Here is a 25,091-nt window from a genome sequence, read left to right on the forward strand (position 1 = left end):
TGAAGACACAGTGTATGAAAAGTCACTAAATATCTCCTTATTTGCATGGTTTTTTGGTAGCTGAACAGGTAATTATACCAGAATCAACTAAATATGACAATGTTTCAAAAACATGTTTACGCTGCTTTACTGAATTTTCGCAAAAATGTCAAAAATAGTATCGTTAAAGAACATGTCGGCCGGTAATGCGGACGCACTTGATAAAAAAAATATCGTTTTAAGTCCTGTATTCACATCAAGTCGCCATCATTTGTCCGTGTCCTTGCCCCTTGATGTTACAGGCCCTCTCCCTCCCAACATTCGTCATTTCGACCCTCATTATTGTACAAGGGCTATTAACAAAAAAGAATCAAATAGTTCGGTTTTCTGTCTCTTTCTCGTCTGCCCGATAGCTCAGTCGATTAAAGCATTGTCCTCCAAAACTGGAGGTGAAGCTTGGAAGTACGCTATTCACTACTCCATACCCGTTGTGACCCGTGTGTCACATGAAGCTGTGAAACGAACCGGTCAGTGTGGACATGGTTGTATCGGTGGCAAGATGCTCAGCATCGCAATACATGTATTTGGTTAAATCGGCCCAGATTGAGGTCAGCGTGTGGTCGATTTCTTGTAGGTTAAATCGTCCTCAATATGTAAATATTTTCATGCAAAATAACATTTTTGATGATTCATTATAAAAATAAAATATATTTCACATGCTTTTGTTTTACTATTTTACCTAAAGTGTATCCTGATTGTTTTGCTATATTTAGCTACAAAATACTTCATATTAAACAATGAAAGGTCCAGAAAATGTGAATAATGTGGAATGTTATTCCTTTTCCCAGATATCGTGATTTATATGAAATGCACACCTTGGTGATCGCCTCAATACAGGTAGCCTACATCTATGACGTCACAAGTTCAACACTGTCAAAACAGTCCTGTAAAGATTTATACCAGGAATCTTTCATCATGTGTGCAAAATACAAGCATTTTATGTGATATATTCCATTGACACTTGCACTCACAGGTTTACAGTACCAGGATGAAATCCTTCATCCAATTGTAAGACCCTTTGTGGGTGCTGTCAGACCTGAGTTTGTACTGATAGACGACCATGCTCTACCAAACCAAGCTAGACTTGAGAATGAGTACCTTCAAGCAGAAACCATTGAGTGTATGGATAATTTGATAGAGCATGTGTGGGACATGTTTCAGCAATGCATTAGATAGTCCACAGCTTCCTGTCAACTGACAGAGTTTGTTGATGCTTTTCATCAAGAATGGCCATTAATTCCACAAATGGCTATACGGTACATGATTCGCAGCATGTGAAGCCAATGTGGAGGCTAGTGAAGGACACACTATTGAAAGTGTTACTGAATCCACTGAATCATTTTGAATTTTCAACACCATTGGGTCTTTAACTTTGTTTAAGAGGGCTATAACTTTTTATGCAAAACACACTTGAATGAAATGGATTGAAAGTAGGTCTAAGTTGTTCTGTTATTCTTTGACTTCACTGTTCTGTTTCATCTTCCAAAAGCTGAAGCATAACTGGTGCTGATTTCAATGACTGGTAGCAGCCACCACGGAAGGCGAGATTGAGAGCAGCTATTCAATGTCAGATTGCAATTGAAAATTTTCAATGTTATTATGTAGACAGTATCCAGCCATATGTAATATGATAGAATTTTAAGACATTGATCGATTTAAACTTGTTTATTGTTAACTTTAGAACGAGGGATGAGGCAAAAGTTATTACAACTTTACGCCATCTCTCAATATACATTTACGTATTGAACAGTTATTATCATGAAAATATGCGCTCATCTACAATAATTATTACTACAGTGTTAAAATCAAAATCTTAGACCAAATGAAGGACTGCACATGTCTGAAGATGTTTGTATTAAGGTCTATGGTAAAAATTCTTAAACTTAAACCAAATAGCACATTAATAACCAATATGTATATATATGTACAGGCTGATATTACCTTGGGCTGATTTCATGTGCGTAAATAGAGACTTTCAGCTGGGACGATTAAACCATGAATCACTTTGCCCCTTTTCCTGTGGACTGTATACAGCCAACCTTCTGTTTGTTCATTGAGGTGTTCTATAAATAGACCTCAACCCTTGCTGGTCACAGAGTCATAAAATTAACACAAAATGTTGATTAACAGAGAAAATTGCCTTTATCTAAAGACAGAAAAATTCATGGTCAATATGTTACGTATCTGGTATCATATTGTGGTAGGTATGTGGTATCATATCGTGGTAGGTATGTGGTATCATATTGTGGTATGTATCTGGTATCATATTGTGGTATGTATCTGGTATCATATTGTGGTATGTATCTGGTATCATATTGTGGTATGTATCAGGTATCATATTGTGGTATGTATCTGGTATCATATTGTGGTATGTATCTGGTAACATATTGAGGTATGTATCTGGTATCATATTGTGGTATTTATCTGGTATCATATTGTGGTATGTATCTGGTGTATATATCTGGTATCATATTGTGGTATGTATCTGGTATCATATTGTGGTAGGTATCTTATTTAGTGATTGTAACAATAGCTTTTAATGTTTGCTGAATTTTCAGATAAGATGTGGCCAATGTTGCTAGACATGTCACGGGACGAGTGTAAACGTGTCCTAAGGCGTCTGGAGCTGGAAGCCTATTCCTCTCTTATATCAGTGTTCAGGGCACAGGGTGATCTCAACAAAGAAAAGAAAAGGATACTTCAGGACCTGCAGCAAAATCTAAGGTTGGCACACACTGTATGATGGTAGATAGATCAGTAATAAGGTACATAACAGGTGAAACATGGAAGTGAAAGCGTGACAGAACCATCAGTGTCTGAATCGCAATAGAATCATAAGAACCATAGAACATGGATAGCACCAAAACTATCAAGGGAAGACAATGTAACAATCCCCTGAAAAGAGAGTGAAGCTGTGATGCGGCAGTAGCAGAAATAATAAGAGGATGTTGAAATACTGGGAGCTTGTGAAATTACAGGGAGGATTTTTCATGTTTGTTACAATAATCCTGTTTGGTATCTACCAATCTATTCTAGCAGTTCCTAATTGTCGATTAATATTAACTTGTAATATGGTCTGCTGAAGTGCAACAAGTGTCAACATTTAATTAAATGATATGGTGAGTTTATTGCTTTAGATTTCATTTATTACTATGATATTACATTTGAATAACAAATAACACAAACTTTTACAGCATATCAACAGAGAGACATCGAGCAGAAGTGCGAAGAGCAATAAATGATGAAAAACTTTCTACAATTGCTGACAGGTAGGTTATTGCAAAGGTCAAGCCGAACAAATTTCAAGAAAAAAAGAACTCACATTTACTTAAAATGCAGGTCATAACTATCACTGTTTAGAGTTGAGCATTAGAAGCTGTATGTTGTGGGAATTGGTTAAACAGTTTAGATTGTGCCCACTTTGAATGTCAATGGTGTATTTGTGATTAACACTGATGAACATTGAATACCAGGTTTAGCGATGCAGACCCATCTGGCCTCTTGTTACAGGAAATTTTAGCTGGAAACCATTCTCTTTGTTGTCTTTCTGTATCATAATTTTTGTGTTTCTGGAGGCCAATATATTTATTTTACTGTCTTCCTAGGTACTGAAACTACAACTGATGTCTGATATTATAATAGAAATGATAGAAACACCAGCAACAATACTTAGTGTTAGGTTCCTCATCATGGCAAAGCCATTCGATATCATCCTACCAGCTACTGATGAAATGATATTCTCTTTTGTTCTATATTGGATCCTTTTGCCATTTGCTTGTCTTTCCTTTTTTGGGTTGGTCACATTTTTAGACCTTGGTTGCCTGGTAGGTAATATCAAAAGCAACACTTTGAGCAACCAAATCCGGAAATGGTATGAAAAAATGTTGGTATCCCATAACAGATTACTAACAATATATGGTATCCCGGTAAAATATTTGTAATCCTGAAACCTATGTTGAGCTCTGTCACTGTATAAAACTTAAATACATATATGATAGATGGTCCCAAGCTTCTATAATTTTGACCTGATTCAGCATTTGCAATGTTTATGTCAGTCATTATTTTGGGTCCCTGCTATTTTCTGGATGAGGCACATAGTGTTACCCATATCTGTTCTGTCCTGTCCCATGCAGTCCTGTCCTGTCCCTGAACCCCTCAATAGATTTAGATCATAGCTCTGCACCTGATTATATTCTGATTTGCATAGGAGTGAAGGCATTGATGTTCTGACATTTTGTATTTTACCAACACTTACAGGAGAACAACATGGATTTAAAGTTTAGTTAGAATTTATCCCATATAGAAAGAAAATAAAACCAATGTAGTAAAAAATTATTGTTTTTGTTTTTAAAAATAAATTAGAATATAATCAATTAAGCAATCTTCACAGTCTCGGCTTTTAACTGTTCAATTTATTTGAATACGCTTTTCACAAACAAATAAGAATTAAACATGAATCGATTATGGTCTTTTTTATCAAAACTGAAGGAGGGACATACGTTTGTTGGAGAAATCTTTTCTTGTAAGGACCTAATTTGATAAGAGTGTGATTTCTGTTCCTCATAGTATGGCTGGCCCTAACACGGAGTCTGAGTGGTTAATAGAAGGGCGTAGATTGATCCCTCTGATGCCAAGACTTGTACCCCAGACAGCATTCACAGTCACAGCCAATCATGCTGCTAACATACAGGCAGAGAAAAATGCCAGCATGCCTAGTCCATCACACACTGGGAACAAGGAGGGTGAGTTCACAATTTCTTATATGGTAAACCAGTTGTCCTTGTATCTCGAGGAAACTCTGTACATATCATATGTATCTCAAAGGGTTGTAATGGTTGAAAATATCAGTGGTAGTATTTCTTTTTTTTCTTTCTTTTTCTGGCATAAATTTTCCTTTTTCCTTTAATAAATAATTCTTAAATGTGCAATGATAATAGCTTTCACCATCATTGTTTCAGTGAACACAGTGGCCAGCCCTACCACTCCTGTGGCTAGTGGCATCAGTAAGGTGTCACGTCCTACCAGTCCCAGTTCCAATGTGGTAGTCCTGCCAAGTGGCATGTCCATACACATCAAAGGTAGGGATCATAATTTGTAAAACAAAGAAAGGTTACACTGATACAGATGCTATGTTTATCTAAAAGTGACAATTTTTCTGACTATTTATCAATATTTTCACCAGAAATGTAGAAACTGCAACATGTGAGGACTACATGATTTCTAAGATGAGTTTTGTGCCACGAAGAAATGTTTCAAATCAGCAATTTCAAATCTATTTCACACATAACTTCTTGACTATCCTTTCAATTTTACACAAACAAGAAAAGCCATTGTATCTAATTATTCATGCACTGGGAAATGTTTGAATACTCAGTACTGCTTTTAACTTTTAAACATGAAATCAACTCTGATGAGATAAAATCCACTTAGGGCTGTTCCATAAAATAAAACTTCTTCAATATCAAAGTTTGTATACAAAAGAGTTTTAATCAAATTCAATAACCAACAAAATTAAATATGTTACTTAAAGTAACCCTCACAGAATTTTGTTTTCCATGGCACCCAAAAAATTTCATTCTACTGCCCTTTTTTTTACAGCCAAATACATGTTGCTTCCCTGAGCAACTGGAATGATTGTCCCACAAAATCTGATTTTTGATGTCAAGCTTACCCCCACAATTTGATTTTCTGGTGTTCCTGTTGAACAGTCACTCATGTAATTCTGTAATTCAATTTATAATTTGCACCAACCACACACAAAACCCATTTTAGTGTTGTCCCATCTTCCCACAAACCCCTCCCCCACCTCCCCAATTAATCTGATGTCTGACGCCCCCACATATTCAATTCTAGAACAGCCAATACACTATTGGAGACTTTTGATCACAATACTTTACATTCCAGGAGGATTAAATACAGAAGAGGACGAAGAACCAATCAGTCGAAAGAGACGACGTAGTCAATCTACAGAAACAATTGTGTCTCCTTCAGCTTCCACTCAAACCCCTCGAGTTACGTATACCACAACAGCTGCCAGTTCTATTTCAGGGATGTCACCCATGAAAATCACCATTAGCAAAAGTCCTCAGGGACGCTCTCAAGTCTCTACCAACATTACTCAGTCCCAAAAGGTATCCTCAAATGTTGTAGCATAATTTTGGGCATGGTAGTTGAATATGCTACCTGTGCTTGGCGAAATTTAAATTTTCAGTGTTTAAAAAGTGTTGTTGTTAACTTCAGGGCCAGGTGGGGTACATTTTTTTCAGTAAATTTCTCTGTTTTGTGATTGTAGGTCATCTTGGTGTCCAGTTCTGGCCAGTCATCCTCACCCAGCATGCTTCAGAAGTCCATCACAGTTCCCGTGGTTAAAACTGTCGGCTCACTAGCAGCCAGTCACAGCAAAGCTTCAATCATACTTCCAAACACATCCGTCAACTCCTCCAATGGAAACCTTGGCAACATTGTTACTGTAGCAACACCAACCATGTCTACAGCAACTTCCACATGTAAGCTCTAGGTTCATTTTCTTTATTTAACATCACCTTTAATTCTTCTCATTAACTTTTTTATTATTTTCTCAATTAGAGGTTTGATGAGACTTGAGATAACTTTGAATTTCCTGTCATAAGATGAGACAGATGTACTCTTTCATGTGGAATACATCTTAATTAAAAATGAGTTTAAAAGAATGCCCATCAGGCCTTGAAAACTGAACTGTCGTACATATCAACCTTTTTTCAAGGAAATATTATCTTTGCCTTTTCTTTTGTACCCAGTCTAGCCACTTAAACTACAGGTACAAGATGGTGTACTAAAAAAAACCCCACAAATCCAGCAAACTATAAATCTATTCTGTCCAGATTCTCAGGTCTATTTATCTGGTATAACATTGTATTGATGGATCAAATCTCTTGTTGTATAGGTACTACTCCTACAGTGGTGACAACTTCTACCATGACGTTTCTAACACCAGCGGTCAGTGTTCCGAAACCGCGACTAAAGACAAGCATGCCTAGACAACGATTCACAACGGTACAATAACCTATCAATAGATCTCTTTTAGTGCGTCACAAACAAAGCAAAAATAATTTAATGCAAATACCTTTGTGTTAAGAAAATTTGCATTAAAACTGAAAATTGATGACATGACTGCAAAATCAAAAGACAATACAGAATTTCATTAAGATCCTTATGAAGGAGAATATATCACTTGTACTACTAATTTTTACTGAAAATTTGAAGTGTCAAACTTTTACAGTAACAAATTTTGGTGTTTGTACATAATTCGAGATTTGTTTTCTAGTTTACACAAGCAGGTCAGCCTAAACCTGGTGTAGTGATTCCCATGGGTCCCCAGCCAGTCCAACCAAGTCCTCAGAATATTCAGATAAAACCTGTAACAAAAGCATCCTCCATACAGATACGGCAGGAGGGAGGTAAAGTTTCTGTTTCTGTCTAACATACAAAGTATAAGGTGTCATCTCTGTTGTACAGTGGCAGGAATCACACTTATTAGCCCACCATCATCAGATGGTGGGGTATTCAAATCGCCCTGCGTCCGTGGTCCGTCCGTCCGTAAACAATTCTTGTTACCGCTATTTCTGGAAAAGTACTAGATGGATCTTTCTCAAATTTCATATGCAGGTTCTCCTTGGTCCCTAGTTGTGCATTGTACCTTTTTTGGACTGATTCGAATTCAAGATGGCCGACAGGTGGCCATCTTGGATTTTGGATGTAAAAGTTTGTTACCGCTATTTCTTGGAAAGTACTGGATGGATCTTTCTCAAATTTCATATGCAGTTTCCCCTTGGTCCCTAGTTGTGCACTGTACCTCTTTTGGACTGATTCGAATTCAAGATGGCCGACAGGTGGCCATCTTGGATTTTGGATGTAAAAGTTTGTTACTGCTATTTCTTGGAATGTACTGGATGGATCTTTCTCAAATTTCTTATGTATGTTTCCTTTGGTTCCAAGTTGTGCATTGTACCTTTTTGGACTGATCCGAAATCAAGATGGCTGACAGGCAGCCATCTTGGATTTTGAGAGTAAAATCTTGTTACTGCTATATCCGAGGAAGTACTGGATGGATCCTTCTGATATTTCATAGATATTGGTTTCCCTTGGTCCCTAGTTGTGCATTGTACCTTTTTTTGACTGATTTGAAATCAAGGTGGCCCACAGGCTGCCATCTTGGATGTCGACAGTAATACAGCACAAGCATATTGTCCATTATCCACCTGTAACTGACTGCTATCTTTTTCAAATGATATTTGCTAATAAGTGCTTAATAAAAATATCTTGTGCCATCATTGAGTACATTCAATGAAGACCAGTTCATGAACATTTACAACACCTGTAACAAGCAAAAAAAAATAAACAAATCTTCAAGAACTGAAAATAGATCCTCAAATGGTGGGCGCCAAGATCCCTCTGGGATCTCTTCTATTGAAGAAGTGGGGATATATAGTGTGACTGAGGTTTACCGATCTAGAATATCCAATATTTATCATTTAGAAACAAAATATCATACAAAAAAATTGTCGTTCAAATAAATTGATACAGCATTTGTTATGGATAGAACTTTCATTACTAGAGATGGGATAAAATTGTTTAGTAAAATAGTTATCATTTTCTCACCTGCCTGACAGGCAGCTCATTGTGTGTTTCAGGATGTAGCTTCAACTTCTAGGCCTAGGTTGAAAACATTTTTCCTTTATAACAATTTGAGATGAAAGGAAGTTAAGTGATAGAAAAATATCCAATCAGTCAATTTTCTACACATATTTTTAGATACTGAGTGTCTATAGTCAAATCTGATTTACAACCTGGAACCTCATTATACCAAAAAAAAAAAAACACATAACTACCTCAGCAAGAGGGATAAAATATCTTTTGAAATTATTTTGTAAAGTAGTTGATGCAAAATACATTTATATAAACAAATTAAAAAGAAAATGTGAATATCTCCCTAAAATAACATATTTCATCTGTGAGAATTTCTAGGCCTCATATCTGTTTGAAAGAAAATGATTGGCCTATTTTCTATCGTTCAAGTTCCTTCCGTTTATTCTATGACTTTACTAAAACTGTTAAATCACTTTTGTTCTTCTATGATAGTGTTATTAAGAAGGTCATATTATTGTTGAAAGGGTAACAGGCTTCAGACAATATGTGGAACTGGAAGTGTGTGGTTTAGCTTCTTTTTCAGTCTTCGTGAGCTAGTTACTTACACAATGTATTAAATATATCTTCCCCACTATTGGGACATTTCTAGTCCATGCTTACAAGCAAAGATTGCTACCATATCACCAAGCTAGCTCTAGATATGTCAAGTATCATTTTTATATATATATATAAAAAAAAAGTTTCAATAAGATTTTCAGTGAACATCATTTATTAATACACTTTTCAAAAGTTGGAAGTTTTCATAGATTTATTTGATACAGTAAAAAATTATTTTAACTGTTGATGTTGAAATCTCCACCAATTCCCTTGAGCATTAAAAAATATTCAAATGTTTTATGAGAGTCCACTATTTTAGTCCTTCTGCGCTTGTAGTATGCTAATTGTATTTGGCCCAACCAATTATGTTCATGTTCTAATCATCATAGGTATGAAGATCATCACCCAGAGTATACCGGGGGGAGGCACCAGTAAAATTCTGCCGAAGCCCACCCAGCTGTCAAACAGTAGTGGTACACCAGTTGTCGTCGTTAGTGCAGGCTCATCTACTGCCACTTCTAGTGTTACTATGGTAACAAGGCCTGTAACATCCATAGGTATGTAGGCTACTTGAATTATTTGTAAATGATTTACTATCCCCTCGCAGCAACCACAGATAGATATAGTATTCCATTCATTTGTACATGCATACATACACTTCTTGTCTAGCAAATTCATTTCTCTCAACAGATTTTGATCAAACTTCACTTATTGGTATCATAATACCTTGAACTAGTTGGTGTTTCCGCCAGAGTCAGTGTTAATTTTACCTTCTTTATGATTTCAGGCCAGTCTGGTACAAAAATACTCAATATAACCCAGGGAGGAAAAGTGATATCGGGTGTGAATCGCTCTGGCAATGTGGTCACAGTTAGCCCAAAAACCTTACATCTGACTGCAGTCAAGTCTCAGTCTGGAGGCTCAGGTAAGTGTCATCAGCACTCAAGGTTTATTAGCTCACCTGGCCCAAAGGGTCACCCCCAGGGGGGACCGTTGTTGGGAAGTGTAAACATTGACTGTGGTCACCCCCTGGGGGACCATTGTTTGGAAGTGTAAACATTGACTGTGGGGGATCATTGTTGGGAAGTGTAAACATTGACTGTGGTCACCCCCTGGGGGGACCATTGTTGGGGAGTGTAAACATTGACTGTGGTCACCCCCTGGGGGACCATTGTTTGGAAGTGTAAACATTGACTGTGGTCACCCCCTGGGGGACCATTGTTTGGAAGTGTAAACATTGACTGTGGGGGATCATTGTTGGGAAGTGTAAACATTGACAGTGGTCACATAGATAGTCACCCCCTGGGGAGAGAGCAGACTGATAAACATAGATTGTGAATCCTTGGGGTAGGACTGAGGATTGTGCTCTCTGGGGTAAGGTTGATGTATAAACTATGGCTGGGGGCCTCCTGGAACCAGAGCAGATGTAGAAATATCAATTGTGGCCCCTCGCAAGCAAGATGTATGTATGAAATAAGATTGTGGCCCCCTGGAAGTAGAGGTATTATCATAGGCTGTCACCCCCTGGGGACAAGGCAGATGTCTAAGCAGTTAAGCAGAGTCAGTGGTCCCTTGGTGGCAGGACCATTGTACAAACAAACTGTAACCCTCTGGGGCAAGTGGGATGTATGCTTGTAGTTTTTTGGCATTTGAGGCTGTGGAGCAAGGCAAACATATAAATTTAGTAAAACACATGATAATTTTGTTTTTAGAGTACACAAAACTTCCTTAAACTGTATCCTCTTACAATGCTAAAATATAGCATTAGTCTGAAGTAACAAAATAAAAAAAAAAATCAGAATATTTATAAAGTGGTGAAGTTCGTATTACTGAAATAATATTCTGTTTTGTGCCTTGTGTATTAAATTTTGTGTTGCTTTCCTATTATCTTTGTAGTGTAAATTTCCTTTTTTCTAAATGTTAATGTTGACATGATTGGTTCCAGGAAAACCAAATGTGATTGTTGTTCAAAAAACACAACCAAAGAAGTCTCAAGGTGGGCTGAGTAGTACTGCTAAAGGAACAACCATCATCTCCAGTCCATTTGAAAAGGTGAGTTATCTGCCCCTTATTTACATTTAATAAGTGTATAGAGAATACATTGTAAGTGTCTTAAAATTTTAGCTGTCTATAGGAAAAGGTGAAGAAAGACAAAAGTGTCAAGCCTCTGGCAAGTCACTTTTGTCTTTCTGTCCCAATTTACGTACATATTTTACATGAGTGTGCACATTCCATGAATATTTGTGATGAAATATTTATCCCGTTTCTAGGAACTGGTTAGCTTTTTACAAAAACAGGATTCCACCAAGCACATTGTGGTGACCACACCTGGCAGTCAGAGGACAGAGAGGAAGGTCATAGTGACCACACCTGGTCAGCTTGAGGCAGTCACTCGCCATGTAAGTCTTGTCACATGTCTTTGATGTTTCGAAGATCATGGACTACCAAATATACATTGAGACTTTGAATCATTTGTGGTAGTATATATATATCAAAGTTTTCATGTTCATGACTATAATTCATAACACGTTATTTCTACCTGTACAAACACAACAAATACCACAACAAGTTCCAATAAAAAGAGGCATTTTTATCTTTAAACAGTTTCATTCATGAAAGATTAAAGATTTAACTTTAAATAGAAATTAACGAGAAATCAACAATGCATGCTTACGTTTACATTTGTACCTTCATGTCACACAGTTCATGTATTTTATGGATCAATTTAAAATGAAATGACATACAGCATTACAGCGGTCTTCAAGTGTTAAAGTAATAATCACATGACTAATACATCAACATTATAGGCACTAATGATCAATTGTTTTTCTTCTAAGAGGCCTACTTTAACAAAGGCTGTAATGTTCTTTATTCTCTTCTGACTTCCCCAGAGAGCTAGATCGGAATCTGAAGGAAAGACTACATCTTTGCTGGCAGATCTTATCCATGCTGCAGGAATTGTTCCAGACAGCTCTTCAGAGGCAACAGGTGATGTCACAATCAATCTGGACGAGGCTGCAATGGCTGCACTGTCTGTCAGCTCACAGGACAGCGACACATCTACACAAAGTAAGGACCTACACTCAGGGGTCTGATAGACTCGCACATATAAATGGTTGCTCTGTCTTTCAGACACAGGACATTGACATGACTACATAAAGTAAAGACACACACTTCAGATCTTTTAGTCTCACAGATGATAAACACCTGCTGTGTCTGTTTAACACAGGACAGCAACACATCTACACAAATTAAGGACCTACGCTCAAGGATGCGGTAGTCCTACACAGATCAAAAATGGCTGCATTGTCTGTAAGACACGGGGGGACAGTGACATGGCAACACAGCGTAAGGACCTGCAGTCTCAGTCTTCTAGTCTCCTAGAAATCTTGAATGCTTGCAGCATCTGTTTAACACAGCACAATGACACATCTACACAAATTAAGGACCAACACTTTGTAGACATTCATAAATCATTAATAAAAATAATGATAATAATAATAAGATTAACTAATGACTTCATTTTAATGATTTACTGCAGACATTTGCCATTGAACATGACTTTCTGAGGTTCAAATTTATTCATGTGGGAGTCGCAAGTGAACTGGACTCTACCTTACTTATTAATAAATTGCACATTTTTTACCACCACTGACCAGGGATAAACCTCTGACAAATTTATAAATACACGGCCATAACAAATGTCCATCATGATGAATGTTCACAGATATCTTCTCTTACAACACACTCAATTGTGTTGCTGTCATACTAATGGTGTTTGTTCATAGGCACAACATCACAGTCCTTACCCAATAATGAGTGGTTTGAGTATGATGTCACAGACGACAGCAGTCAAAACTATCAGACTTCAGGACTCGAGTCTGGAGTGGAAATACAGAGTTCAGGAGCAGCACAAGCCAAACCCAAGGTGACTGTACAGAGGTAAGTCCTATGCAAACCCATAACTCAATAGTTGGGTGCTAATGTGTCACTGTACAGAGGTAAGTCATATTAAAACCCATAACTCAATAGTTGGGTGCTAATGTGTCACTGTACAGAGGTAAGTCCTATGCAAACCCATAACTCAATAGTTGGGTGCTAATGTGTCACTGTACAGAGGTAAGTCCTATGCAAACCCATAACTCAATAGTTGGGTGCTAATGTGTCACTGTACAGAGGTAAGTCCTATTAAAACCCATAACTCAATAGTTGGGTGCTAATGTGTCACTGTACAGAGGTAAGTCCTATGCAAATCCATAACTCAATAGTTGGGTGCTAATGTGTCACTGTACAGAGGTAAGTCCTATGCAAATCCATAACTCAATAGTTGGGTGCTAATGTGTCACTGTACAGAGGTAAATCCTATTAAAACCCATAACTCAATAGTAGGTGCTAATGTCCTCTCTGAGGGCTGTTGTAACTGATATTTTGATATATTGAGATTTGTCAACTCGATGAAAGTTCCGTATTTTGAAGAATGAAATGGTGAGATAATGATATACCTGTACTGTATAGTGTAAAATGTGTTTAAAATTTGGTATTTGTCAATCAGAAAGAATAAAGTATATTATCATTTCTTAACTTTTTTTCAGATCAGCAAGTGTTGACCTAAGTCAGTTGTCAGACCAGCTTTCTCAACAACAGTTTTATTCTATAGGTAATTTTTCCTTTAATAACTATTCATATTAATCTGGTTTTAATTTCACTTACCTTATGATAAATTCTGTTATATAGTTTTCATATATGTGTTTATATGATACAAGATTTTTTTCGGAATATTGAAAAAAACCAGATTAAATATTGATCAAAAGTGAAGAAATGTCTGGTGATTGTAGTATTTTGCCTGCATTGATATTGACAATATTAGGTTAATATGACAAAATCAGGTGAATGGATGATTGATATCATGTCAATTGCTGTTTCATTTCATTGCTCTGTGATAACTCCGCCGCTAAGCCAAAAGTCAAAATCCTGGGGGTACTGTAGGAAAAAAAGTATATTTTGAATCTCATTATGAAATTATTTTCTCTCTCAGAACAAGCAATGAAGATTTTAAACCAGCCAAATTCTGAGGGAACCGCTTCAACACTAGATCCAGTCTCTCTCCTTAGAATGGAAAGTTCAGAGAGCTCACATTCTGACCCAGGCACATCAGAAGTAAGTTGTTGTTGTTACACTGATCTAGAATCTGTCCTTAAGATGGAGAGTTCTTAAGTTTTACTACATATGTTTATTGCAGTTCAGAAATGTTGTCAGTGATGTTATTAGTCTCCTGCTGGTGAAACCAGAGTTTTTGTTATTGTCTCTCTGTTTGTTTTTCTGTCTGGTTTCCAGATGAAGTCTTGCATAATGGATGACCAATCAGATTGACACTTGATATAATGTTAGTTTAGTAGGAAACTTAGTGCAGGATTGTGTTTTGGGTCACAAGGTCAACCACGTCTGTCATTGTTGCTAAAAGTAGATTTTTGGTTTCCAGATGATAACTTATGTTACAGATAATCAATTAGGTTGAAACTTGATACAGTGTTATTGTAGGTGGAGACCTAGTATGGGATTGAGTTTCACGTCAAAAGGTCAACCAAAAGCTTTACTTGTTCAGATTCTCCTTTCATGACCCAACCAAAGTATTTGAGAAGTTGCTTCAAAAATACTAATCATGGCATGGAAGGGGACTAACTGTGAGCTTGTTTTAAACGTGGTGTCAAGAATTATGGGTTTATGTGTAGATGGGGTAGCTCAAGATCTGAACAAGGTATCAAGAATGATTCTTTGAAAATTGAGAATATATAGTCAGGGTTTTAAGATATAAGCTGTATTTTGGCGAGGGTGAAGAAAGACAAAAGTGACTTATATTTTAAGACACTGACCATGTATTATATTTATCCTGCAATATTGGCTGAAAATCAGACCATCAAAGCTTCAACAATGTTGTCGCTTAATCTCTGTTTACCTGAGGTGGACATTATGCTTAATTATGCTTGATGACATACACCAAAATAATTGCTTCGCGCAGAAATATATTTCCAAACTTCAACAAATATGTCAGTGATTTGATTAATGTTTATAAATAACTTGGTTCACTACAAGATATAAAATTTCTTATTTAAACAGTTATTTGTATTGTTAAACGTTATATTTCAGTAAATTCAGACAGTAATTCCATTGATTATATGCACATGCTAAAATACACGTTTTCCTCCAATATCTATGTGGCAGGTGAATTCCAATAATGTGTCAGTTGCAGGGTAAATTAATGTATGACATTTTATATTTACACAGAGCCAGTCCTCCCTAACCACTGACAATGCTGAGGTGGACACCACAACCAGTATGCCCTCCTCCCAGAGCTCAATTGAGGGCTCCCAGTCTGAGCTTGAGCACCTTGCTCCTGGCCTCAACTTCCAGGGAGAGCTAGATCCTCAGACAGGCATATTTTACACTGTAGCTGCCACATCAGGCACCGACACAGTCGTCGTATCAACACCTAGTCTGGACCGCACACAACTTGACACGTCTACCACTGGAACAAAAACTTTCGATCTGCTCAGTAGCTCACTGGCCCAGGCGCAGATTGACCTTGACCCCTACCAGTTTATAGAAGAGGATGTTCTGGTGGAGAAACCTGATATTCAATCTTCAGCAGACATCCAGTCTGGTGATCAAACAACAGGTAAGGCAGGGTGTAAGACAAAGATGATATATTTTCACGTATAAATCAGAGTAGAGTTTTTCTTCTATATATCGTGATTCAGCGTAGTAGAACAATATAGAAATTTCACTCAGAAGTGAGCAAATAAGTGACAGGTTAACTGAGTGTGGAAATTGAACTTTGCATTGTCAGCAACACCAAAAAATTAACGACGTTGTCAGCAACACCAAAAAATTAACGACGTATCAGGAAAACCTTGATTCAAACTCAAAATTCAATGAAACTGAAAATAGTGCCATTATTAACTCATTGTGTTGAATGATTTTACAGACATTGAGACCACAACCGCAGAGTCATCCGAGGTCACATTAGGGGAGGAGGAGACACCTGCTGGATCAATCATCCGTATCAAATCAAGCAGCTTTATTCCTATACAAGAACTTAATAAAAACCAACAGAATGCCACCATCAACATTACCAGACATCAGGTAGTTTCAGTTCTAGAGATGTGTTGTAGAAATTACCTTAACATTACCAGACATCAGGTAGTTTCAGTTCTAGAGATGTGTTGTAGAAATCACCTTAACATTACCAGACATCAGGTAGTTTCAGTTCTAGAGATGTGTTGTATTAAAAATTACCTTAACATTACCAGACATCAGGTAGTTTCAGTTCTAGAGATGTGTTGTAGAAATCACCTTAACATTACCAGACATCAGGTAGTTTCAGTTCTAGAGATGTGTTGTAGAAATCACCTTAACATTACCAGACATCAGGTAGTTTCAGTTCTAGAGATGTGTTGTAGAAATCACCTCAACATTACATCAGTGGTTTTATTGATGGACATTGGAGGTTGAATTATAGATAGATTGGTTGTGATCTTTGACAAGTGATTATTGACTAATGATGTACTCATGGAATGATAAACTTTTACACTATAAATCATTATAAAGCATTTTGAGGCATGTGAAGATTCATTATTTTGATTTTATTTGTAAACTTCACATTTAAAAAATATTGACCAACATCAGCAGAGATTTAATTGCTCAAATTCTGGAGCGGTTTTGTATCAAAAAATGTATTCATCAGAAAACTAATCCTAAGCCCATGCAGGTTCATTATCAAAGTCAGGTTTAACATATTCTCCTTCATAAAATATCTAATATGTTATAGGTTAAGCAGGTTAGTGTTTGTGTGTGCCAATGTGCTCGGTTTTATAATGTATCCTTGTTGTTACCAGCCACTTGCCCAAGGAGTGTCAGAGATGATTCTGCCACAGGATGGTGTGTTTGCTGAAGGAGTAGAAGTAATTGGACAGGAGGGTACTTTAGATGACTTGGAATCCCATCTAGGTGGAAGTCTGTCTGACAGCATGTCCAGTGGAGTGTCTAGTGCTGTCACCGTGGAGACTGCCCAGATGGTGGACCCTGCAGACGTACAAGCCGAAATGTCTAGTCTGGACGACTTGGGTGTGGTTACGAGTCCTTCTATGGCAACAGGAAACAGCTCAGACAGCCAAGAGGTGGCTGGACTTGACCTCAGCGCCTCAATAAGAATGAGCAAGCGAAAAAGAAAGGCACCGTCGGCTATTGATGAGATACCAAGCCAAGGTTCTTGGATTAGGTCATGCATAGGGTAAGCTTACAAGTCTTAAGTTATTTGGGGTACATTAAAAAGTTTTCTGAAGCTATTTTGCTATACATAAGATAGTGCTTGAAATATTTAGCTTTACGGTCATTTCCACTTTCCTACTTTGGCTTATTGGATTCAACTTTGATTGATGACTTTGTATGGTAGCACAGTCTCTGTAGTTCATTATCTGTTGTATACAAGTTTTTCTTTATGAAGGATTTTGACTAGAAGTTGGCTTTGAGAATCCATCTGTGAACAGTTTTTATCATGTCTGGAAGGCATTGGAAATTTGTCACCATTAGGGCAGACGCACCCAGTTCAAAAGGGCATATAGAGATCTTTATGGTGAAGGAAATATTGTTTAAAGGAAGGTCTTGTCTGTCTTCGAGCAGAAAAGACTACAGAAAGGCCTAATGCTGGGGAAAGAATGTTTTTTCAATGTACTAAATTCTGATTGTCTTCATCACTAGCCCTCTACCTCTGGGTCATGGGTTTTAGGCCAACATTGGGCAGGTACTGGCCACATTCATAAATGACCCTGGCTATTAATTGGACGTAAAGCAACACTAAATTAAACGAATGACAAAATAAGGACACCACAAGAAAAACGTAACAAAGATGAAGATTTCCTGAACAATGATGTACAGATTATAGGGTATTTTTTTGTTTCTAACCATGTCTTTGTGATTTGTTTTAAGGTTGATTCAAAGAGTGTCACGGTATCGAGGACTAAACCGAGAGAAGGGGGATCTAAATGCTGCATCATGGTTTACTGAACCAGGTAAACAAAGGGAAGATGTCTCCTTTTTTTTTTCAAAAGGAGACAAATAAATGGATGATTTCTCTAAATAATGACTCCAAAAGAATTGTACCTCTTGGTGTTGTATCATAAATGTGTTATTTTATGATTGAGTAGAAGAAATTTTGTGGTTAATATTCACAAAATATAAATGATGTTGCAACTTTGATCAGTCTTGGGTGTGGCCCAAGTAACTTGGGTTTTCAGAGAAAGCACATGATACAACTTAAATAGGCTCTCGAATCCTACCTAAATATGAATGGCTCATAACAGAAGCAGCTCACATCTCCATCTTATGATCGTAAAATGCTAGACGTCAGTGATGAATACATTCCTGTTAATGGGGTTGGTCTCATACTAAGCCTTCTCCTTCAGGAAGAGTTCTTCAATTGTTAACATCCAAACATTGGAGATCTTCCTCTTCAAAAGTCATAGTAATGTCCAAATTCTGGAAACCCCCAAAAAAGATATTAAATCTAAAAAATCTAATCCTGATGAACTGTTGAATACATTTCAAGCAAACTCATTTGGACAGGAGTGATAGCAACATGTATGGTGGAAATCTATGCTAATGCTACTGTAAAACCGTCAATATTTATTTTTTGTTGGAAAACTTTTAAAAGTTGACAGGGATTGTACTATTAACAGAATGCATGATCAAGATTTCATAACGTGCCAACGAAAGTGTATATTTTGGGAAAACCTTGAAATTCGAGACCATGAAAATGGATTGTTTTTGGTAAACAATATTATGAAATTTTTTTATGATTCCCTTTTGAGTTTTTTACTTGTCAGTCTCTCTTGTTGTCTTTTGGTAAAAGTAGCTGAAATATCCCTTCTTGTCATGGTTGTAGTGTTTAATGACTGTGATCGTTACTTATTGTTCTGGTTACAGTTGACCGCACAGAAGTTCCTGACTATTACACAATCATCAAGCACCCAATGGACTTTGGAACAATCAAGAAAAAACTGGAGGTATGGATTCATGTCATTAGTGTATAATGTTGACCCCTTTTAGAATTTCTAATTCATTGATAACAAGAAATACAAGATTTCATGAATTTTAAGGATAACTTTTTAGTGTTAGCTGATAAGTTGGACAAATTTCTAAATATTCAACTTTTTCTTTGATTACAGGCTAACACTTACCTGGACCAGGAAGACTTCCACACAGACATGTTACTGGTGAGGGATAACTGTCGTACCTACAACCCTCCAGGGAGTACTGTCCGACGAGACTGTGATGAAGTATTCGCCTTTTACATGTCAGAATATGAAAAACTCCTGGACAAATGGCAGAAGGTAAAAAATCTATTTTGTTGTTCTATAGTTCATCATTGATAGGTAAGGCTTCCCACTAGTGACAATCATATGCATGTCAACGAAGCTTTGATGTTAAATCACTTGTCTAGGAATGTCAGCATTAAGACAGAGTCAACAGATAAATTCTTCTTTTACAAATTTCATGTCATTGATTTCCTTTTGTTTCTAGGCTCAGGTATCCTCGCCATCCCCAAAGAAATCTCGCCAGGACAAGAGTCCTGTGAGGCCATGAGGAACTCTGTTTTACTTGATGGAGATCTCAAAGCTGTGCAGACATCATTATCCAGTGGTGCTATACAGGGGCCTCTGATGGAGGAGAAGTGATCTGCTCCATTCCTGTGACAGAGCTCTCCCACAAGTCTCCTGTGATATCAGTGATAATGTTATCACTTCCTTCAGTGCCAAAGCTTCGCAAATAAAGTTATAGGTAAAACACATCAGATCTTTGCCACGTCACTTCTATCTTACACAAAGAGTACCAACTCGTATTGGATCTCGGTGGTGAATGATTGTAACTCTCCAACCCTACACAAGAATTACTGTGTCATATTGGATGTGTTGGAGTAGACTGACTGTGATCAATGCCAATCAAGGATCGGAGCAGGATATCTGCTGTATGTTCCATGTTGTGTTTTAGCATCTACAGTTCACAATGAACTCAGAATCATGCACATCCAGGGGGCAGACAATGAAAGCAGGCAACAAATGTAAGCTTAAAGTGGTGAAAAACATTCTTAAAATAGTGAAAGCTGTGAGTGTGAGTGTGTTAGATACTAAGGTTCTACAGAAGACCCTGATGTGGTAACCACTACCAACATCTGTAGTACAGTGTTCTGCTACAGAAGACCCTGATGTGGTAACCACTACCAACATCTGTAGTACAGTGTTCTGGACACTTCTGATCAGAATTGTAAGATGAACAGCTGGTTTTCTAATACTACAGCATACTCTCTATTCAGTGCCATGATGTAGAGCTATTGATTCCCAATTAGATTTGAGTGTTTTAGTCTCAATTTGGCAAAAACTCAATTTCTAATTAAAAAGTGAAATTAACCTTTGTTAAAATAGTGAAGATGGTCACAATAACCATGGATGATCTGGAAAGCATCGTCTTTTAAAATTGTAAATAAAAAGGGTGTGTGCAATATTTATTTTTTCCTTTGACATTTTTAAGTCACTTTACCAACAGTGACTTATATTTACTGCCTTTTGTTTAGTGTCACCTGCAAACTTTTTATATGTGTAACTTTTCGTTGAAATCTCTATAAATAGATTTCTTTGAAGTGTGTTAAGAATTATGAAAGATTAAACCAAACTGAAATGTTGTGTATATTGGTTTTTTTTTTTTTTTTTTTGTTTTTGAACAAACACCACTTAAATGATTTAAAGCAAAATGTTGGCCAGTTGTTTATAAGTCTTCATTGGATGTTGTAGAATGCAGATAACTACAGTTCATGGCTGATTTTCATTAATTCTGGAATCTGTTATTTTGACAATATTTTTATTTCGATATATAATTTGTCATCTTAACCTGTTAATATTTGCATAGAAAATGAAATTGTGTTACAGATTTACAGACTCCGATTAGGGCCAAGATGACATCAAGAATGACAACATAAAAACTTTTTATAATCTGATATAAGGAATTTTAAAGTAAATATTTTGTAGAAGATTTATTAACCTTACCCCACAATTTCTTTGCTGTTTTACAATGGAAAGAAAGCAGTTTTCTCTAGCCCAAAATGTGTTATTTTCCCAAAATGAAGCAAAATCCAAAAATATTTTTCTCATTCTTCAGCAAAATCCTACTATATTCTCCCAATTTATGAAGCCGCAGGCTGCTGTAAAATCAAGGGAGAAAAATCATTGTCATCACATCTAATTAGCTCAAGGTTTGATGATCTGAAATAATCCAAGTCTTGTTTCTGTATCAAATTTTATAAAGTAAAACCAAATAGATTAAGATGTTGTTGTTAAACTAAAGTACAATTAGTGTTTAGATTAAAAGTCCATTGGCATCTCGTGGTATTTGTCATATATAGTTTATATATTAGATAGACTAGATTAAGAACATCTTTCACTTAAATCTACATAAATAGAATGATTAGACAGATTGTGTCTATAATTTAAAATTTTCAAAGTGAAAAACTTCTGTAGCAAGACAAATTTCAACCTGTGCTCTTTGCCATGCCTTTAACTTGTGACAAATAAACACAACAGATTATTGTCAAGATGAAAGGTAAAGGTCATAACCTCTCTATGTCTTGGTCAAGGCCATAAAGTAAAAGTTCATTGCAGTTCATCATAGTACATATCACATGAAATTTGAAGTTGTGATGGTGCTCCAGATTTCATAGGAGTAAGGTGTAGGTGATAGAGGTGAAATTTTACAGTTTAATGATATTAAGGAATTACATGAGGCATTATTGTTCAGTTTTGGTAGGAGGTGCTCATATCATATCAGGAGTCGCATTCTGTCTGACAGATTTTCTGTCTCCATTGCAAACATTCTAAAGCAATGATCATTGGTGAATTTACAAAAATCAAATGGTGTGATATTTGTTTACTAGAAATTTTGCAGTCAACAATCAGTGTCATTTTGAGTTGGTCTCCTTGTAGTAGCAGATGGCTACCTCTCTGAACAACATGTGGGAGGCCAATTACATGCCACCCAGAGAAATTAGGGTTAAGTGTCAAAGACTTCAACCACAATACTACAGGAGAGTCCACATCTCGGCTTCCTCAGAAACACAAACTGACATGAGTAGGGACCGTCATATCATGAAATGTGTACCAGCTAATGTCAAGTATTGAGTTTGTGTATGACTGAGGTATCTGGGTCAAAGGTCAAGATTGTAAGGGTCATAAGGGTTAAAGGTCACAGATATCAGGTTCTGTTGCACTGAAGTTCATAAGTGAGGGAGGTGGGGAAAATAATGTTTGGGTTAATATTAAGTCGGATAATCTTCTGTTTTCACCACATAGAAGAATTGGTCTTATATTACAAGTAGATGATAAAGTTACTGTTGATGGGTATTGTATGTTAAATAATGTAAATATTCTTTACTGGTAACAGTATCATCATTTTTAAAGTCTTCATTTAAATTATGATTGTTCTGTTAAAGTCTCTGTTTAGGATGTGATACACAATGTTATTTTAATGCCTGCTGTTACATATTTTTACTGTCGTTGGGTCATAATACACAACAAATAACCATTTATATTATTGCTGTTCATTAAGAAACAACACAATTATGTTAGGAAGATTAACATTTTCTGGCCTGGAGATTTATTTGCAATATTTCGCCTGTTGTCTGGGCCTCTTGTTGAAACAAAGAGATACTGTTGACCTGATACATATTATGTTAGCTATAAGGAATGTACCATATATCTATATGATCAGTTATGTTGTCAGTGTTAAACTGTTTGCCCTATCAACCATTCACTTGTTGAGATATTTATGTAGTATTTCTGTGTTCATCATCTGTTCAAATTTCATATCATCTTTCCTGTGTTAGTCATGTTTTAAAATATTTCATCTACATTTGGAATAAAATGAAATTATGATAAAATACAGTTTGTCTTTATTTTTAAATACATCTTAAAGTTTGGTAATACTGCACCTGGAAATATTCACCCATATTTCATCTCTTCCCCCCCCCCTTCCCCCCCCCCCCCCCCACACACACACACACAAAGTGTTATTTTCACATTAAAAAACATTAAAACTTTCAGATTTTCTGTTCTTCAAATTTTCAGTAATATTTTCTCTTCAACCTAAAAATATCATTTTCGTCTTCTTAAATATTGCTGGATTTATTGAATGATGGCACTAGTGCTTCTCATGTCTAAATAAATAATGATATTTGTGAAGGTTACATTGAACAATTCATGCCCTTAGCATCAATGATGAATCCTAGACAGATAAAACATTGACATGATGCTGTGATTACCACCATGTCTCAAAGTACAAGGAACAGTTCCTGAGTTTTGTGTCATTTATACAAACTACCGGTTTCTACAAGAGTGACGGGTGTTGGGTGTTTCTTGTGTCGTACAGGGAATATTTTGCTCCTTGTTATGTGTAATGTGGTTTATAAAGTTTAAATCTAGAAATCTGTGCCGACTTGTAAATTAATGGTTGGCTATTCCCAAAGAATGTGAATTTCCTATCTTCAGAATTAATATGACCTCAATTTGAATGTTTCAAAATTTCCAAGATGCAACATCTTTCTTCTAGAATATCTGAATACTTAAACAAATGAAATACATACAGGTGTACAGTAAATCTGATGATGAATTACAGGAAAACTAGTATTTCCCTTTGTTAAATGTTTCACTCTTGATTATGACATGGAGAAACAAGTTCACTCCCTTTCCTACATAATAACAATAATACCACAAGGCAAAATAAGGAGTATCAGACACATCTAATTTCAAATCTCACTGGAAAATATATTTCCCACTAGGATTAGAGAAGTATAATATTTCCCACTAGGATTAGAGAAGTATAATATTTCCCACTAGGATCAAGGTGGTATAATATTTCCCACTAGGATTAGAGAAGTATAATATTTCCCACTAGGATCAAGGTGGTATAATATTTTCCACTAGGATTAGAGAAGTATAATATTTCCCACTAGGATCAAGGTGGTATAATATTTCCCACTAGGATTAGAGAAGTATAATATTTCCCACTAGGATCAAGGTGGTATAATATTTCCCACTAGGATTAGAGAAGTATAATATTTCCCTCTAGGATTAGAGAAGTATAATATTTCCCACTAGGATCAAGGTGGTATAATATTTCCCACTAGGATTAGAGAAGTATAATATTTCCCACTAGGATCAAGGTGGTATAATATTTCCCACTAGGATTAGAGAAGTATAATATTTCCCACTAGGATCAAGGTGGTATAATATTTCCCACTAGGATCAAGGTGGTATAATATTTCCCACTAGGATTAGAGAAGTATAATATTTCCCACTAGGATCAAGGTGGTATAATATTTCCCACTAGGATCAAGGTGGTATAATATTTCCCACTAGGATAAGAGAAGTATAATATTTCCCACTAGGATCAAGGTGGTATAATATTTCCCACTAGGATTAGAGAAGTATAATATTTCCCACTAGGATCAAGGTGGTATAATATTTCCCACTAGGATTAGAGAAGTATAATATTTCCCATTAGAATCAAGAAAATATATTTCCCACTAGGATTAGAGAAGTATAATATTTCCCACTAGGATTAGAGAAGTATAATGTTTCCCACTAGGATCAGGGTAGTATAGTATTTCCCATTAGGATCAAGAAAATATATTTCCCACTAAATAAATCGGTTACCATGCTGCTAATTGGAAAAACCATCCTCTTTGCTTGCGTTGTAGGTGAAGATCAAGGTGAGTGGTTGATGTGGAAGAA

The 25,091-nt window shown here is 36.5% G+C and overlaps 1 protein-coding gene across 1 annotated transcript; it reads left to right on the forward strand.

Annotated features, from left to right (window-relative positions):
* Window positions 1-23,239, forward strand: LOC132558211 (BRCA2-interacting transcriptional repressor EMSY-like). The gene is made up of 24 exons (XM_060222747.1): window positions 1-68; window positions 2,598-2,763; window positions 3,234-3,308; window positions 4,606-4,781; window positions 4,998-5,117; window positions 5,944-6,170; window positions 6,332-6,545; window positions 6,962-7,071; window positions 7,343-7,475; window positions 9,651-9,818; window positions 10,049-10,186; window positions 11,207-11,313; window positions 11,532-11,660; window positions 12,153-12,330; window positions 13,050-13,203; window positions 13,854-13,918; window positions 14,297-14,418; window positions 15,544-15,934; window positions 16,244-16,401; window positions 17,154-17,548; window positions 18,244-18,326; window positions 19,240-19,319; window positions 19,482-19,646; window positions 19,837-23,239. The coding sequence occupies exons 2-24, from the start codon at window positions 2,603-2,605 to the stop codon at window positions 19,897-19,899; spliced, it is 3,612 nt and encodes a 1,203-aa protein (XP_060078730.1). The 5' UTR covers window positions 1-68; window positions 2,598-2,602; the 3' UTR covers window positions 19,900-23,239.
* The last annotated feature ends 1,852 nt before the right edge of the window (window positions 23,240-25,091 follow it).

This window comes from Ylistrum balloti, unplaced genomic scaffold, assembly GCF_031769215.1.
Source record: "Ylistrum balloti isolate Yb309-2 unplaced genomic scaffold, AGI_CSIRO_Ybal_v1 Utg370772, whole genome shotgun sequence".
In the NCBI taxonomy this organism is placed as follows: Eukaryota; Metazoa; Mollusca; class Bivalvia; order Pectinida; family Pectinidae; genus Ylistrum; species Ylistrum balloti.

Excerpts from the sequence above, each read along its gene's own strand:
- LOC132558211 (XM_060222747.1), top strand. The coding sequence starts at position 2,603 with ATGTGGCCAATGTTGCTAGACATGTCACGGGACGAGTGTAAACGTGTC. Across the intron at positions 11,661-12,152 it reads TTGAGGCAGTCACTCGCCAT|AGAGCTAGATCGGAATCTGA; the intron begins GTAAGTCTTGTC and ends TGACTTCCCCAG. Across the intron at positions 15,935-16,243 it reads GTCTGGTGATCAAACAACAG|ACATTGAGACCACAACCGCA; the intron begins GTAAGGCAGGGT and ends ATGATTTTACAG.